Source organism: Paramacrobiotus metropolitanus, unplaced genomic scaffold (assembly GCF_019649055.1).
Source record: "Paramacrobiotus metropolitanus isolate TYO unplaced genomic scaffold, Prichtersi_v1.0 Parri_scaffold0000103, whole genome shotgun sequence".
Classification (NCBI taxonomy): Eukaryota; Metazoa; Tardigrada; class Eutardigrada; order Parachela; family Macrobiotidae; genus Paramacrobiotus; species Paramacrobiotus metropolitanus.
Genome location: NW_026570323.1, coordinates 473,031 through 490,216, shown reverse-complemented (window position 1 = coordinate 490,216; position 17,186 = coordinate 473,031). Strand labels below are relative to the sequence as shown.

At 45.1% G+C, this 17,186-nt stretch overlaps 3 protein-coding genes and 1 long non-coding RNA gene across 5 annotated transcripts; 2 read left to right on the top strand and 2 right to left on the bottom strand.

Moving 5' to 3' along the window:
- Positions 1-939: 939 nt before the first annotated feature.
- Positions 940-1,933, bottom strand: LOC129597351 (cysteine-rich secretory protein 1-like). 2 transcript variants are annotated; one of them, XR_008691556.1, is made up of 3 exons: positions 1,746-1,933; positions 1,348-1,472; positions 940-1,276 (listed from the first exon to the last, which is right to left on the bottom strand). XR_008691556.1 is itself a non-coding variant. In XM_055494837.1 (3 exons), exons 1-3 carry the CDS (start codon positions 1,860-1,862, stop codon positions 1,158-1,160), a joined length of 327 nt encoding a protein of 108 aa, XP_055350812.1. In that variant the 5' UTR covers positions 1,863-1,933; the 3' UTR covers positions 940-1,157. The 2 variants fall into 2 exon arrangements, 1 of the variants encoding a protein (XP_055350812.1); XM_055494837.1 differs by having other exon boundaries at positions 940-1,242.
- A 3,802-nt stretch (positions 1,934-5,735) lies between these two features.
- On the bottom strand, positions 5,736-7,587 carry LOC129597348 (uncharacterized). The gene is made up of 7 exons (XM_055494835.1): positions 7,510-7,587; positions 7,218-7,363; positions 6,885-7,109; positions 6,610-6,692; positions 6,266-6,333; positions 5,802-6,206; positions 5,736-5,747 (listed from the first exon to the last, which is right to left on the bottom strand). The coding sequence occupies exons 2-6, from the start codon at positions 7,347-7,349 to the stop codon at positions 5,992-5,994; spliced, it is 723 nt and encodes a 240-aa protein (XP_055350810.1). The 5' UTR covers positions 7,350-7,363; positions 7,510-7,587; the 3' UTR covers positions 5,736-5,747; positions 5,802-5,991.
- A 472-nt stretch (positions 7,588-8,059) lies between these two features.
- On the top strand, positions 8,060-11,164 carry LOC129597345 (uncharacterized). The gene is made up of 9 exons (XM_055494832.1): positions 8,060-8,180; positions 8,263-8,444; positions 8,689-8,835; positions 9,045-9,112; positions 9,495-9,888; positions 9,972-10,248; positions 10,322-10,537; positions 10,806-11,102; positions 11,147-11,164. Exons 1-9 carry the CDS (start codon positions 8,148-8,150, stop codon positions 11,162-11,164), a joined length of 1,632 nt encoding a protein of 543 aa, XP_055350807.1. The 5' UTR covers positions 8,060-8,147.
- An 18-nt stretch (positions 11,165-11,182) lies between these two features.
- LOC129597322 (uncharacterized) lies at positions 11,183-12,380 on the top strand. The gene is made up of 3 exons (XR_008691555.1): positions 11,183-11,706; positions 11,786-11,842; positions 11,925-12,380. It is a non-coding gene; the product is annotated as an uncharacterized LOC129597322 (long non-coding RNA).
- The last annotated feature ends 4,806 nt before the right edge of the window (positions 12,381-17,186 follow it).

The window sequence follows — 17,186 nt, the reverse complement described above, 5'->3', positions numbered from 1 at the left end:
CGTGGAGTGCTATATCGTAGTGCAGTATTCTGTGTCAACAAAATCACAGCAAAGCTGTCAAGAAAAACAACATTATAACGCGGGGCCGTATGGGCGCCACGCGTATCCTCGGCAGCGAACAGCGGTGAACCCGGATGAGGCTTTATTGCCGAATCTAATGCGCACCGTGGCGCAGCAACACCAGACTAAAGAGGAAGGATTCTGCAGCCAGTGCAACTGTGCTGCAGATCCGTCAAAACAGCGCAGAAATGTGCGGGGTGGAAATCCCCAGAAACAGCGAATAGCTACTCAGGAGGGCGGAGCGTCCCGCCCTTACAACATCGGGCACTAATTATTCCCGACCAGCCAATCTAAATGCTAAAAAAACATCTTCGTTGTCTCTCATATCATTGAAAGTTCCGAGGACAGACACTGCACTTCCTCGTTGTATCTCAATACTGATTCTCTGGCGCAAAAATTCCCCCGACCATGGGTTACCGCTACATTCGCAAATCTTCCTCGATAACTCCTTAAAAAGTTTCTTTGTTAGCCGTCCAAGGGCTCCCGCAGTTTCAAAAGCCAGAGGTTGTACTACGTAGCGATCCGCGAGTCCATCGTACTTCCGTAGCTTATGATTTTCTCTTATTTCCGCTGCACTTCCTGGAACACTTGACGTATGCCCTATGTAGGTTTGGGCGAAAGTATCGGCAACAGTGACGTCCCACACCAACGGTTTCCCATTGCGCCAGGGAAAAGCAGTAACTCATAAGTGATGTTGTGAATTACCGTAATTGTAGATATCGGTCTTTATTGCTCTACAGATAACTGTCTTTGGGAATTGTTATTTCGAGATTCGAGAACTCGATATTTTTTTCGATACGTTTATTTATTACCGTTTTTTATGTTGCTACTTTTGTTCACGTTATGAGCAACAATAAGTTTTCATACATTCTACATAAATCGTGAGAAGCTGAATATACAGGTAGAATAGCAAAGACTATGGTAGAGTAGAAAACACGTGCGATAAAGTTGTGCATAAATGCAGATCGAAATTATTAAATATGGACTTATAGAAGAGGTGATCGGTCCTTGCTGCCGGAAGTGTTTTGGGGAGACAGCAGTCACAGCATTACCTATGCACACAGACAATCGCCGGGTGCGCACATTTTCCCCTTTGGTCAATCGGAGCACTTTGCCGCTGAGTCAGCTGATTTCCACGGACAGTACTGGGCGTAACCTTGACCGGGAATTCTCACATTGCCCCTAAGTGCAGACAAAGCAAACTTTTCTATTTTTGCTAGTCAAAATTAATATATTTGGGAAGATTAATTTTTCGAGTTCGGGTTATTGCTCGGACTTCTGGCTTACCCAGGACAGTAGTTGCAAACGAACAATTTCACTTTGGGAGTATAACCGGCAGATCCGGGACTGATTATGTAGTTGTTACACATTGCCTGTCCGCATCCGATGGCCGCAGTGTCTGCCCACATCACCTAAACGGCAATAGTGTTGTATTACGTATTACAGCATTGCTTATGAAACAGTACCCCGGCCGCCAAGGCATAAGTGTATAGTATCTGTATTGTGCCGTGGTAACGCACTTCTACGCGCTTACTGTAACAGAAAATTTAGTTCAATATCAGTGTCTGTGTAACTGACAAAGAGATTAGCTGTTCTCTTTGCTATAGACTTAAAACCGGAACCCCGGAAAATTAAAATCCTGGCACAGATGATTAGTATCCGTACATCTAGCTTAGAGCGAGTACCTGCGTGTAGGTGTCCCATGTAAGGTTAATGTTATTGTACGGTGCATCGCAACCACCAAAGTAATAAATTTCGCTGTACCAGGCGGCAACGGCCGAAGTCCACGATACCCGGCCCATGTCAAAAACATCCCATGCCTGACCATAGCCACCAACTACTGTACTCTGGCTACATCCATGGGGATATTGTGAAAAATCATAAAATGGTTAACAAATCAGCGTAGAATAGTTGTGACAATCACAAAATCAATAGTCATTATCGCTGCGCGCACTGGGAAAAACGGGCGTTGGCTACGTGCACGGGTGACCTTCTTGGGTCCGCTTGTGTTCGAATATTTTTGAATTTTACTTTAAAAGTTATAATCAGCTCGTACTCGTAGCCTGTTTTCAACGACTTATGCAACGAAGGTTAATTTTTTGCCTTCCGGCTTCCGATCCGGGCAGGCCTTTGTCAACCCTGTAAAAGGCACAAGGGATTGGGGTGATGTTCTTGGCCTCGAATGCGGCCTTCAGATTACCTCGCATCATTTCCGGTTCGAATGTGGCCATTCCATGGTAAGCAAATGCGGCTCCCATTGTGATAACACAGAGCCACCGTATTTAATTCTCCTTTGTTCGGAAACCGCTACCTGACCACCTCCACCCGTTTGGTCTTTGATCTACGTATATTATTAGGTGGCTAATTAAGCGCTACGTTTCCGCTCACATATTCCAATTTTTTTCCAATCGGCATGAAGAGAATTCTTTTTAAATTTCAAGCAATTTTGAAAGAAAAAATTTACCCGAGCACGCATCCAAAACCCGTCCCCGAACCCCGCGCACGCAGCCAAAACCCGTGTAAACACTCGAGCACACAGCCAACTCCCTTGTACTCTCCATAGATTAACCCGTTTAGGGTAAGAAGGGGATTCCATTAAAGTTCCATTAGTTCCGGTAGTTTCCATTGGTTCCATAAGTTCCGCTGCTGCAAATATTCGTACATCGTTCTTTGGCGAGAATAGTGTAACAAGGGTTACGCTAATCGAACCCAAAGAAACTACTGTGGGTTCGATTAGCGCCCTATCTCAGAGCGCCCTCGTTTGGCACCTGTGGAACCTATGGAACTGTATTGGAACTTATTGGAACTGATGGAACTACTGTACATCGTTTAATTGCGCCCTGATGTGACACCTGTGAAACCAATGGAAATCTATTGGAACTTATTGGAACTGATGGAACTACTGTATACCGTTTAATTGCGAAAATTAATAATAGCCGCTAAACATCGCTTGGTTTGGGAGTGGCCTGAATTTGAGATTATGGATAGCGAAACGCTCACGCTATTAGGAGCACCAGTTAAGGTGGTCGCAGTGCCGTCTTTTCTGAAAAGTAAAATTCAGGAGATCGAGAGACTGGTGCAAAGACTGAAACTACTGCCATCCCAGCAAGCTCTTTACCTCCTCAGAAACTGCCTCAGCGTGCCTAAACTGATGCACACTCTCCGCAGTAGCCAGTGCCACGATCACCCCGAAGTTCTCCGTGAATTTGACGTTTTAATGCGTGGTGCGATCACTTCTATCGTCAACGCCCACATTGATGACAAGAATTGGATTCAAATGACCTTGCCGGTCGGACGGGGTGGTCTGGGAATACGGCGAGCAGAGGAGCTAGCTTTGTCCGCGTTTATCGCTTCGGCATCCTCGGTTTTGCCAGTGTGCCTGGAAATGCTCCCGGTCGATCGGATATCGGGTCTGGATCAGGCTATGGACAAGTGGTTGAACTCGTACCAGTGTGAAATGCCCCCCGAAATTTTACGGAAATTTCAGAAAAGCTGGGATTGTCCGGTTGTGGAAAGGACATATTCCCAGTTACGTCTACAAGCGATGGCCAGCGGTAAACCGCAAGAAATGGCGGCACTATTAGCGGCCTCCGAGAAGGAGTCTGCGGCATGGTTGCACGCGTTACCGGCGGCTAGCTTGGGAACGGTGGTAAATGACGAACAAGTTAGAATTGCCGTAGGACTACGATTTGGTTTGCAAGTTGTGGCATCGCATGAATGCGTGGGATGTGGCTTCCAAGTAACTCCAGATGGTCACCATGGACTGTCCTGCTTGTATAGCAAAGGTAGATGGAGCCAACATCTGGAATTAAACAGTATACTGGAGCGGGGATGCGTAGCAGCGGGTATTCCTTGTGAGCTGGAACCTAAAGGAATATTCAGAGACAACGGTAAGCGCCCGGACGGATTGACATTGGTGCCAGTGCGAGAAGGAAAGCAGCTTGTATGGGACGCAACCTTTGCGGACACGTTAGCGCAGTCGTATGTTAAACGGTCAGCAAAGGCAGCGGGCGCAGCGGCACACCAAGCGGAAAGCCGGAAACGATCTAACTATCGGCAGCTGGGCGAAGAATACTGGTTTTATCCTTTCGCTGTGGAAACCCTGGGTGTGCTTGGCGAAGCAGCCAAAGAAATGGTCAGCTTTTTCGGACGAAAGATCAGGGAGAGAACTGGAGAAGGCCGATCCACGGCGTTTTTGAAGCAGCGTATTAGCCTCGCAATTATTAAAGGAAACGCTGCGGCTGTTTTGGGAACTTTACCGGGAAAGAACAAACTGGTTGATAATGCTGATTTTGGTTGTTTTTTTAATTCTTAACTGTGCACTGATGGCCGTAGTTAATAGAACTATGACTGTAATGTCGCGATTTGAAAACTAATAATAATATATTATTGTTTAATTGCGACATTTTGTGACGCCAGTGGAACCTACGGAACTCTATTGGAACTTACTGGAACTGATGGAACTACTGTACATCGTTTAATTGCGACCTGGTGTGACACCAGTGGAACCTATGGAACTCTATTGGAACTTATTGGAACTGTTGGAACTACTGTACATCGTTTAATTGCTACCTGATGTGACACCAGTTAAGCCTGTGAAACTTTTTTGGAACCCGTTGGAACCGAAGGAAACACTGCAAATATGACTTCGGGCTCTTATGCTATCTTTACCTGTTGCTGTTGAAACCTGTTGAACTAAAAGTTACTTCAAAAATTGCTGTAGTTAGAAGTATTTTCGAAAATAATGTTAGTGAGGCGTACTATAGCTCACAGAAACTGAGGACATGAGACATCGTTTGCGAATACTGATCGTAATTTTATTACCTCATTAGTAGCAGCAGTGAGCAGTTTAAACTTTGTAGCAGTTTGATGCTTTGAAAAGCTGAAAATACATATTATAAGTAATATCATCATCTGCTGAATGTTCGTGAGTCAGAGCGCGTACTGGCTGCAACTTTTTCCAGATACAAGTTTCTGCGCTTAACGATCCTGTGTAGAAAGAAGAGTTGACGGTACTTAGTCATTTTGAACATAGCATGCTGGAATGCTCCCAGCCAACGGAATGTCTGCTCACAACTCTGTGTATTAGCACTGAGCAGGTTGGGATAGGCCGCCCGGATTTGGTCTGGATTGTACTTTGTGTGGCATTTATGGCCTTTGTGGTTGCCCAAGTGGAAGCCGTCGATTACTTTCGTCATCCCCTTGGTCCAAAGCTCGTCATATGGCGGTGGTAGCGAAAGTTTTGAAGCGTGGCTTTCAGTCGCTCCAGATTGCACATGTTATCATATGCCAAAAAAAGTTTTGGCCAGTCGCATGAGGGAACTGTTTGTAAGACCTGATACATCCAAGAAATCAGTATAAGGAATACCTGGGATGGAGACTCAGACCTGTAACAGGAAAGCAATGGTTCGGTACATGTGTCACTAACTGCCGAATCACATATAGGTAAATACGCACTTATATATAGGAGAGAACATGTCGATGTGACCACCCGCTCGCACCACAAATATGTATCCTCGTGACCGAACTGGCTGCATTTTGGTTCACCTAGGTTTTTGTGCAAACCAGTTCACTTGCTGAATCATTGTTTTCCGGCATTGAGATTTCGTTCATGATTTCTACTTCCACTGTTTCGCCGGGAAGCGTCACTTCATCAGCGCAAAAGTTTTTCAAAACCCGGTCAGACGCTGCAAGAATAATCGGATAAAAGTACGATTCTTGCACCAATACAGAAAGTTTACCTTGAAGATGAAATGCGCTAGCTGCAGCATGTTGCAGCGTGACCTTTCTTTGTTTGTTGGAATATTCGCCAGTTGTGCAGCAAGAGAATGTGGCCCGCAATACATTTCGCCACGTTTAGACAACGGTTCTTCTGGACAAATATTTGGAAAGTTTACCAGCTGAACGTTTGCAACGGTATTCTAAAAACTTTTAATAGATGAGGTATTCTCTGCAACCTCTGGAAGCGCACGCCGGATAGCAGACATGAGGGTATAGACGTTCGCATCGAAGTTTGTCGAGTTCAGGAAAAGCTTGGTCAACGTCCTTGTCCGAAGAGAACCCGAAATAAAGCAAATTATTCTCCCGAACTTCATTTTCCGTTTCATAGCGGAAAAACGCTTCGGACACGTTCTGTACATCAAATCCTACAAAGTGGATAAAAGTTTTCAAGTGAAAAAAGCCAATGGTTTTGGGAAAATTTTACCGGCAGCTTTTCCGTATGTCTCGAGGTACGTTTCGCAGAACCCGTTGAAAGACGCTTTGCAATGCAATCTTGAAAAGGAAGTTGTAAAACAAAGTTGGCTTTACTTGGCAGTTGTGTAGCAAAGAAGAGAAAAGAGCACTATTTCCCGTGTAATCAGTTAATTTTAGTTTTGTTAAGATAAATGTGATTTATTTATAAGGTATTTAATTAGAGCACTTCCACGCTTTCTACTAAGAATTTGCATAACGTTCTAGACCAATAAGTTGTCTGGGTCACGCGCACATGCGTTCGTTCGTGCTCGCAAAGCGGTATTTGCCATCCTTTTGGATTGAAACATGTCGTACTTGTATATACTACGGCAGGTTGGACATCTATACGATAGGCGAACGAAAGATCGGCTCATTCCGTTAATGTCGTGCAGTGTGCCCTGAAAAATGCTTCGGGTACTGTATTTTGCCGCAATATTCAGTTGTATTTCAAAGCAGTTAATAATAACTAATAAATACCGATTGAAATTAACGTAAAAGTGTGTGTACTCAAGACAGTAGACAGTTCACTGAACAAGAAATATAACTAACGAGTTGTTAGTAACTGTGACTACGTAAAGGTATATATTTACCCAAGCTGGCTTATTATGAAGACCGAGTTCCAAAGGTAGACCTGTTTTAGAGCCCCTCTGGTACACGCAGCCTTCCGTGCACGTTTTCACTGGAGGAGTAATTACAACGATACTCCTTGGATCCGATGGCGAAATCAAATCAAGGAGAGACGGCGCTTCGTTCATCACGTGGATATACATATCTCTAAGCCGATCAGGTGCCAGCTGTACACGGTGTGCAAGTTCCTACATGCAGTATATCATTTATTACAATGATATTGCAGTAGTTAATTAAAAGCAATAGCTAACTAATATTTCAAAAAATATGTAGATACATCACACATTTTGGCATACTTCCAAAAGAACCGTATCCATAATGTCCAGTGATCGGTTTGCTGTGCAAACGGTGCACAACTTCAGGATTTCGTCCAGTGAATACTTGCTGAGGAATAATCTTAAAGAACCGTTCTGCTCTTCGTATGTCATGATTTTCACTTTATCTACAGAAGCAGTTCATATCTATCAAATGCACTTGTACGTTCTGATTAAACAGTAAATACCATTACTGTCAAAATAATTTTTTTCCATAGCAAAACGTTCGAGACACACTGCATAAATTAAGGTCACGTAATTTTCCTGATTTTACCGATAAAGCTCTTGAGGACTTATTAAACGTCGGGCAGAAACTGTTGAACTGCTCAAGTTATACTGCTGTATAAGTAGCTGCTCATGTGATACTGCTGTATAAAGAGCACTAAAGGACAGACTATATATTCCAGCAGCGACCTGTGCCACACTGTTGCCCACATAAACAGCCCTATGTGGAGAATTGTGCTCACCTTTTAGTCAGTACTTCACCCAAAAGTCCAATCATCATTGGGAGGTAAGGCTGACTGCACTTTCACTGCACAGCGAGCGCCAAACTCATCGACTGGCCATGAAATCACAGCTACAAAGGCAGTATGCACCCATAGATCGTTCATTAGATTAGGTATACGTAATACTATTACTGTAATCAATGCAGTACCAGCTTAGTCAACATATAATTTGTCATTAAAGTGATTAAACGTACTTCTTGTACAAATAACCAGGCTGAAACACAGTAAACTGTATCCAACCCTGAATTTTTTTTGTGGGAACGTGCCAATAAAATGAGCCGTAAATTGTAATCCTTTGGAAACAGCAAGTTTTTGACAAACGCATTCTAATTAAATAATTAAGGAAGTTGCTGGCATTTGTAATTTGGCTTTTGCATCCTGTGAACAGGCTTACAGATACTTTCTAATGTCTAACCAATCGGCTTCAGATTCGTTTTGTGTAAGTAGCTTATGCGTGTTTGTGCACAGTCTACTAATAACTGCAGGAATTTAGCCGATTATAGAGTAGCGCTTTATTACAGTTCACGGCAGCTGAATACCGGTTTAAAGATAAGGATGGTCGTACCTATTATTTTAAAAAGAAGGAAAAACGAGCAGTGGACGACTGGATTATGGCATTTGTGTTAACGCCCATTGCAGAAGTGGAAGGAAAAACAACAGAATCTGGAACGCTGTTTGAACTGCAGGACGACAGCTGCACGAGGTACAGATTTATTTATTATATTATATGCACTATTGTATGGTATCTACGATTCTACGGTAGCTTAAACTCGCGCTATAACTTGCAACTCGGTTTACATACAAGAATAGCGCAGCTCGTACCGTAACCCTCAGACTTTTAAAACTGATACTGTAACGATAACGGCGGCGAACCTAAATGGCCTTTTATAAGCTTTAGACGATCATGTACTTATATTTTGTGTATATCGGCCAATTCTGGTTTGCAGGAAGGTTTACATTCGTAGCAAGTCGTGGAACAATTTTAAAGATTTCTCCTCGGATCTGCATATCAAAGGCGGCTCGTCCGCGTTTTCCAACATGAGCAACAAGGTTCTCGCCAAGTTAGGGGAGTGGTATCACCAACGGTATATTGAGTACGTAAAATATATTGAAAAACTACATAAGAAAGCTGTATATAAAAAAACACAACAGAAAGTATACTAATAATAATGGATCAAGTGCTTTTGTGATGTTATTATGTAGCTACACAGAAGTACTAGTATACATGTAAGGACTGGACGCAATGAAGCACCCAATTGTGAGGACGCAACGCACATGTATGCATGTTTTTCATTTCTTACAGGAAATGCGAAGACAAAGAAATTCCGCTAAAGCGGCAAGCGGTTTCGCACCTGGGACTGCAAGAAGACGGTGTTACTTTCGTTTTGGTCCGGACATAATTTTCGTCCCTTTTGAGGGTGGAATGGTGTTAGCCGACACCGATAAATGTGCATATGTGTGGACACCTTTGTCATCCGTTTTAATTCCCGCACTGTCGAGGTCTATCAAGGAAAAAAGAAGGCCAGACTGTTTGCCATTATAAGACAACATTTGCCATTAGATGTCTACTACACCTTCGTACTAATGTGTGGTGAGTGAAATATTTATCACTGTTATAAAAGATATTATTGTAACCATATCAACTGATATCGCGTCCACCAGAATTTACTTTAATCATTTGTATTGGTTGTCTAAAAACAGAAATACTTTTAAATTGAATTTGTATAAGTTTGAATATTGGAAATAATTTTAGCACATTCTTGGATCAGCATGTTTTACGGAGTCCTGATCAGGCACTTCAAAGGTTTGCCAAGCTTGATCGTAGTCGGACTCCCAGACACGTGGAAAACGCTCCTTCTGAATCTGAGCTTGTCAATTTTCGGGACAAATATGGAAGACATTTGCAATTTAGGAGAAATAACTGATTCCGCAGGCCTTGATCGCTGGACAAAATTGCACGTTCCTTTAATAATCCACGATAATCCATTTCCTAAGCTAATGCCACGTATATTTGGATGCGTGTACGAAAGAAAACTATATCTAAACTATCGCAACAAAAACAGCGGTGGTGTGCATCCTACTTCGTCTTGTGCGCTTACCATGAATTCCGATGGCCTGGATGATATCGCTGCCGCAACTAAAGACAAGTCAGTCTCAATAAATTTCGCTCTTTAAGCTCTGTAATCTATTTGATTGTGCCATCACGCACGAAAACCTGAGATTTTTACAGAATGCGGACATTGAGTCGGGTAGCTATTTTGACCATGGATAACGAGATAACCGACATCGATAACACTGTTTTCACACTTCTGGAGCAAGCGCAGCAACGTGCATCCAAAGATGTTCGGAAACTGCTTCATTTTGGCGAAGAAGGATGCCGTGAACTGACTAATGCGGTTAATGACAAATACGAAATCATCAAACCAAAACTATTATCAGCGGGGATGGTTAGCTGCACTCACCGAATTGCAACCTTATACTCTATACTGTCGTCTGTTGGGGATATGGTACTATACAACGTTATTTCCATAGCGCTAGATGACTCTGCATCCATTATGTTTTTCTTAAATATTTCTGCAGATTGCCCGTAAAGTTGCTTGCGAGTACGACCAAGAAGAAGCTCTCCAGTGCCTGCTACGGCATGTTTTAAAAGCCCCGCCATATCAAACTTTACCGCGCAATGGTTTGACCGCGCGTACAACGCTATCTTTACTTCCCGACCGAAGCAACTGCTTGGCCAAAGAAAGTTTTGCTCAACTGATAGAAGCACTACGCAAGACAACTCATGCCGAAAAGGTAAGTTGCTCAACGATGTATTTCGTCAAGTAAACTGCTCACAGAACATGTGACACAAATTATCGAAACTGACACCAGGCTAAAAAATCTTATCTAAATACTACAAATGTGATTTAGTCTGTACGGTAAAGTAGTGTACTTACGCTTTGCACTTTGTTATATTTAGATGGCAATGCCTAATAAAACGCCCTTTATGTACTACAGTACAACAAAATTAATTATCTAGTTCTCGAATTCATTATACAAATTTGACGATATATTCTTTCAGATGAATACGTTTTTTAAGAACGTTCTCTCGGTGAAGTTTGAAGATATTGCGGAAGACGTGCTTTGTTTGGCTGTTCGGAAGGACTTGTTCCTTGATGCAACAAAAGAGGACCCGTTGCAACAAAATCGCTGGTGCATTGACCAGATTGCTTGGGCAGACAAGCAGCACCAAGTGAATCTGAAGGGTGTGCGGAGGCGTTCCTTAATTTTGCCACGCGAGCACTTTACTTCAGAGCAACTTGCAAAGATTGATGGTATCGTCGGTGCTTTGCAAGTTTCTTTAGACGAAGCGCCCGAGGTGAGCTTGGCCGGTAATCCTGCTGCTGCAACATGTAAAGCGAGGCCACATTTGGATGGTAAGACCGGTGTACACTTAGGCCTTGTCCTGAATTCGAAGCGAATCTCGTTGCGATACAGCAGCTCCACCTTGGTGTTGAGTCTGCAGCGAATTTATCGCCTAAAGTTAGTATGAACACCCAATCCACTGGAGGCTGATTTGGCCGTCAACCGTAATTGGCTGCACTAATCAACAGCTCCGTAATATGCCAGCTGCAGTATATTACATGACGCTACCTGGCTACCATCATACCTCGGTTGGCGGTTGCGCATGCTAGGAAAGGCAACCATCCACGGTTGACGGCTTAATAAGACTCCAGTGGATTGGGAGATCAGTCTAACTTTAAGCGATAAATTCATTGCCGACTCAACACCAATCCTCCTTGTACTTTTAATTGTGGATTTAGCTTCGCAAACGTCCAGCGGCATGGGAAAGCGCAAAAGCAGCGCCATGGAAGCTACTGAATCTGGAACGCAAAATGCTAACATGGATCAGTCACTTCCAGCTAACGACAGTGACTTCTCACCACTATCTAGCAGCACTCCAAAGAAAATGACTGTAAAAGGTAGAGTTTAACTAGAAACTATAAATCGAGCTTGTATTTAAGTTTCTTCGAAATTTTATAATGTTACGTTACGCTGCAGATAGAGGCCACACAGGAAACAAAATTCGATCATTTTCCGCTTCCGTTGTTTCTGAAGGTGAATCGTAATGACTTGCTAGTGAAGCAAACTGTACATAACTATAAACCTTCGACCTGAAACTCACGGAAGTTTAATGCAGATGATCCCGAAGCTACAAAACGTGCCATTCATCATCGTTTCGGAAAACTCAGCCAAGACGACACCAATGTAAGCGAATCCAACAAGATCATAAAATGCGGGAAGTGTTATGCGGCTCTTATTCCGGACAACAAAGATAAACCGTGGTTGCGCTGCACAGTCTGCCAACATGCGTTCCATCATATGTGCGCATCGTATGTGTCACCTCGTGTTACCCGATCAGGAAAACCACCACCAAAACAGAAACCTTGGAATTGTCCGTACTGTTCTAAGCGATAAAAACTAATTACTAATAATTATCGATTAATTATCGATTAATTATGAAATATCGATTTTTGCAGTTAGCTCTTCATATGCTTAGCTAAAATGCTCTAAATTATAGATTTGATTTTCTGCAGTGCTTCTGTGTTTTCCCATTTTACCGAATTAATTAGGCATAAAATGTCGTAAAACCTTTCCTAATGATATCAGCTTGAGCATCACCGGTATTTTCTAGTAGCGTTAGCTACTAAAATATTAGAAACATAATTAGAAACCTAGTAAATACTGATATTATTTTCAATGAGTTCTAACAGCATTCGATGCTTCCCCTTGGTATCACAAAAGGGCGCAGTGCTGTTAGTTTCAGAAATTTTAACAGTTCCAACGGGTTCCATAGGTTCCAGTGATGTTAAATCAGGTCGGAATTAAACGATGTACAGTAGTTCCAACAGTTCCAATAAGTTCCAATAGAGTTCCATAGGTTCCACTGGTGTCACATTAGGTCGCAATTAAACGATGTACAGTAGTTCCATCAGTTCCAATAAGTTCCAATAGAGTTCCATTGGTTTCACAGGTGTCACATCAGGGCGCAATTAAACGATGTACAGTAGTTCCATCAGTTCCAATAAGTTCCAATAGAGTTCCATAGGTTCCACTGGTTTCACACCAGATCGCAATTGAACGGTGTAAAAGTAGTTCCAACAGTTCCAATAAGTTCCAATAGAGTTCCATAGGTTCCACTGGTGTCACACCAGGTCGCAACTGAACGGTGTAAAAGTAGTTCCAACAGTTCCAATAAGTTCCAATAGAGTTCCATAGGTTCCACTGGTGTCACACCAGGGCGCAATTGAACAATGTACAGTAGTTCCAACAGTTCCAATAAGTTCCAATAGAGTTCCATAGGTTCCACTGGTGTCACACCAGGTCGCAATTGAACGGTGTAAAGTAGTTCCAACAGTTCCAATAAGTTCCAATAGAGTTCCATAGGTTTCACTGGTGTCACACCAGGGCGCAATTGAACAATGTACAGTAGTTCCAACAGTTCCAATAAGTTCCAATATAGTTCCATAGGTTCCACTGGTTTCACACCAGATCGCAATTGAACGGTGTAAAAGTAGTTCCAACAGTTCCAATAAGTTCCAATAGAGTTCCATAGGTTCCACTGGTGTCACACCAGGTCGCAATTGAACGGTGTAAAAGTAGTTCCAACAGTTCCAATAAGTTCCAATAGAGTTCCATAGGTTCCACTGGTGTCACGTTAGTTCGCAATTAAACGATGTACAGTAGTTCCAACAGTTCCAATAAGTTCCAATAGAGTTCCATATGGTCCATTGGTATCACAGGCTGTTGCAGCGTCTAAATATTCGAAATCTTTGTTTTCGCTTTTAAGGGAAGGTACAGGGAAGCAATGTCTTAGTTACCCTAAACGGGTTAAACTCTCCATCCGGGTGCGAGGCATCGGTTCTCGGGATAGCCGGTGGTACCGGTTCACGTCACAGAGGGTCGGGTAAGAAACGGGCGCGAGACTGGATCTCCTTAAGCCGGGTGAGAAACGGGCGTGAAACTCAATTTCCAACCCGGGATCCTCCGGTTAAAGTTGAATGGAACCTCAGTAGCCGAGGTTCATAGGGTCAGCTGAATAAAGATGCACCGTCGCGATCCGCGAAAGCCATTAGGCATCCTCTCTCGGATGGAAATAAGACCTATTGGGTCTCTGATGGGTGATCCTCCGGTAAAATACCGGTATTCCGGAATTTCGTCTGGACAAAAACGGCTGTTTCGCGTCCTGTCTCCTATTGGGCACCTGGGCCGGTCAATGTCGGGCTTTGAAGGTTGAAGGGGTGATTCAGCGTGCTTTGAACTGCACAGTGCAGTATAAACAACTTCTTGATGGTTAAGGTGCTGATTTTGCACCTGATTGGATCTGTTTTCATAAGTGACTTGGCAGTCCAAGCTTTGCGTCCGGTTGGCTCCAATGTTTCAAGGTCTTCATTCGGGCAAACCCTTCAAGTTAGTGTCTAATCGCTTACTGGGCACTATAGACTGGGTAATGCCTCTGAGTGGGAGTCCGATCCCTGTCTGGTCGGCTCCGAAGGGTTCTTTCTCTGTGGTTCGAGGTTTTCGTCCGAGCAAAACCGGTGATATCGTGTCCAGTCACCTATTGGGTAACGTAAATCTGGTGAAGCCGGGCTTCAAGGGTCCACACCGAGGGTAGCCTCGGTATTCGGGGTTTGTCCTCTTTTGGTGAGTTCAAGTCCGATGTTTTGGCAGTGTCGGCCTTGGCAGTCAAAGTTCGATGCCTCGGTTGCCTTGGCAAATCGTGGTTACCCAATGTGCTGGATGTTCTGTCCAGACAAAAACCCTGTTAGAGAGTATAACCCGTTTAGGGTATTTATGTGATTGATTCCCTGTACCGCACCAAACACAGTAACGAGACTCCACTGGAACCGATGAAGACCGGGGGTTACGACCCTCACCATGTTAGTCCTGCTCGCCGTAATGTACCTTCCACGGGCCCAATCAGGCTAGTGGAGGTACAGGCAACCTCTTTACCGGGACAGAATGTCCCCCTTTTCGGCCTCGGGGCTTCACCTCAGTGGGACCCTCGGTACGCAACCCCGGTGGACTGTCGAGCCAACCCGTCAGAAGGGCGCGAACAGAATCCGCCGCTTCTCCAGCAGATCGCTGGCCTCCTCGGACAGCTGCAAAGGAACTCTGCAGAGACCCTGCAACAACAGTCGGAGACCGTACATTCCGTCGGGGCATTGCAGCAGAGCCTCGGCACCATGCAGCAGAACCTCGGCACTTTGCAACAGAATCAGACGGAGACCCTGTAAGCCGTCGGTACTTTGCAGAAGAACCAGACGGGGACCCTGCAGGCTGTTGGTACACTTCAGCGGGAGCACACGGAAATCCGGCATGCCCTCTGCACCCTACAGAATGAAACCCAGCATGCCCTTGGCACCCTGCAGCGGAACCTAGGCAACTTGCAGAGGGCTGCCAGGCAGGACATGGAAGCCCTACACCGGCGGATCTGCAACTTGGAGCAGCAGCAGCCTGTGCCGGAGCCAGTGTCACCACAGCCTTATCACCCGGCAGTCATCGTGTCTGCACACCAGAATGAGGTTACCGGACCCCATCCTGCGGGTCCCAATCAGAACCGACCCTCGAGGATGCTGCTGGACCAGCAACCGAGGCACGTTCTGCCGCAACAGACCCTAAATATGACCCAAATAGGTGTAATTGAGGGTCGCGACCAGTTAGCGGATCATCACTCGAAGTCATCATCATCCAGCCCTCTCCTCTCCTCTCCGAGAGTTTAACCCGTTTAGGGTAATTAAGACGTTGTTTCCCTGTACCGGTCGTTATAGTCGGAACACAAAAAGTCGTTGTGCCCTCAAGAGATACCAATGGAAATAATAGAACTCTACTGGAACCCACTGGAACTGTTGGAACTAGTGTACATCTCTCACTGCGCACTGGTCTGATACCAATGGAACCTGTGGAACTCTACTGTAACCCAATGGAACTGTTGGAAGAACAGTCTCGTCGTCGTAATCGTCTGTACATCGTCTCACTGCACTATGACAGATATGTGATACCAATGGAACCTATGTAACTCCATTGGAACCCATTGGAACCAAAGGAAACATTGTAAATACGTTCCAGTGGATTGCAATAGAGTTCCATAGGTTCCATGTGTCGCGTAAAGGGCGCAATGAGAAATGTAGAGTAGTTCCGATTGTTCCAATGGGTTCCAATAGAGTTCCATACGTTCCATTGGTACCATATGGAGACGTAACAAGAACTTTTGCTGCGGTTTCGTCGGATGTAGCGTAGATAGTTGGACTGGGTGGAACTTATGGAACCAGTGGAACGTGTGAAACCAATGTACATTATGGAACCCGTGGAACTCGTGGAACCATTGGAACTATAGAGGAACCGCCTTCTTACCCTAAATGGGTTAATCTATGTCCAGCCCGACCCCAGAAGGCTTCGCTAGAGCCTGCAGCTATCTGCGACTGCAGAATCAGCTGATTCGGGCAGACGCTAACCCTCGCCCTCTGGCTGCCGGACATGTGCCGCAAAATGCGGCTCCGCCGGAGCATTCGAGACCATTGGCACCGGGAGATCGACCCAACTTGGTCGACCCGCCTGGTTTACCCGACACACAGGGCAACCATCCGGCTCAATACCCGGTTCAACATCAGGTTCAACCACAGCCGACTCAACCCCTGCTGATCCCGGTGGCCCAGCAGGGCTACCCGGCAGCGCAACCGCAGCTCATCCCGGTAGACCTGCCAGGTAGCCCTCTTGAGCGGATCCCAGCAGCCCTACGGAATGCGCGGGATCGTGAAGAGAGATTGCTTCGGTCGATCGACCGTAGCAACCGACCCCAGTTACCGAAGTTCGACGGGGTCTGTAGAAGCCTGGACAGATGAGTTAAAACCATCCCACGGATCTACGGACCGGACGGTGACCTGAACGAACCAGACGTGAACTTCACGACCGCGTTGGAAAATGTCCTCTCCGGCCCGGCTCTCGAATGGTTTGAAAACCAATTGACCTTCGAGCCTGAAGAAGGCTGGACCGTCAACGAATGGTTGGATAATTTCACGGACCGGTTTGCGGAGAGTGACAAGCAGGCCAACGCCATAGCGGAGATTAGCTGACGGACGTACCGCTTCGGGCAAGAAACACCGGAGCAATACAATATAGGGGAGCTGCTGCAAAGGAACCTCCGGTCGACAAGCAGAGTCCCAACGGACCCTCCGGCTGACCGGACACCTCAACTGCCTAACCCGGTAGTAAAGCCAATCCCGATACGAGAGGCATCGGGCAGAGTGGAAAAACGGGTGAACCGGAGTGCGCACACCGGTGAGAACCGTATCCCCCCTGACAGAAGGCTGCGGCAGCAAAGCAAGACCGGAAGGAAGATAAAGCCTGTAAGGTAAACGGGAAAGTAAAGTCAATCCCGATACCAGAGGCATCGGGCAGTGCG

What these genes read in the sequence shown, in the direction of transcription:
- LOC129597351 (XM_055494837.1), bottom strand. Translation starts at nt 1,862, where the DNA reads ATGGGCCGGGTATCGTGGACTTCGGCCGTTGCCGCCTGGTACAGCGAA. An exon ending in CATGGGACACCTACACGCAG is followed by an intron (nt 1,473 to 1,745) that starts GTACTCGCTCTA and finishes ATTGCCGTTTAG; the next exon opens with GTGATGTGGGCAGACACTGC. An exon ending in GTTTGCAACTACTGTCCTGG is followed by an intron (nt 1,243 to 1,347) that starts GTAAGCCAGAAG and finishes GTCTGCACTTAG; the next exon opens with GGGCAATGTGAGAATTCCCG.
- LOC129597348 (XM_055494835.1), bottom strand. Translation starts at nt 7,349, where the DNA reads ATGACATACGAAGAGCAGAACGGTTCTTTAAGATTATTCCTCAGCAAG. An exon ending in TGGATACGGTTCTTTTGGAA is followed by an intron (nt 7,110 to 7,217) that starts GTATGCCAAAAT and finishes TACTGCATGTAG; the next exon opens with GAACTTGCACACCGTGTACA. An exon ending in TTCATAATAAGCCAGCTTGG is followed by an intron (nt 6,693 to 6,884) that starts GTAAATATATAC and finishes AGCATTTTTCAG; the next exon opens with GGCACACTGCACGACATTAA.
- LOC129597345 (XM_055494832.1), top strand. Translation starts at nt 8,148, where the DNA reads ATGTCTAACCAATCGGCTTCAGATTCGTTTTGT. An exon ending in CCTGGGACTGCAAGAAGACG is followed by an intron (nt 9,113 to 9,494) that starts GTGTTACTTTCG and finishes AAATAATTTTAG; the next exon opens with CACATTCTTGGATCAGCATG. An exon ending in TGTCGTCTGTTGGGGATATG is followed by an intron (nt 10,249 to 10,321) that starts GTACTATACAAC and finishes ATATTTCTGCAG; the next exon opens with ATTGCCCGTAAAGTTGCTTG.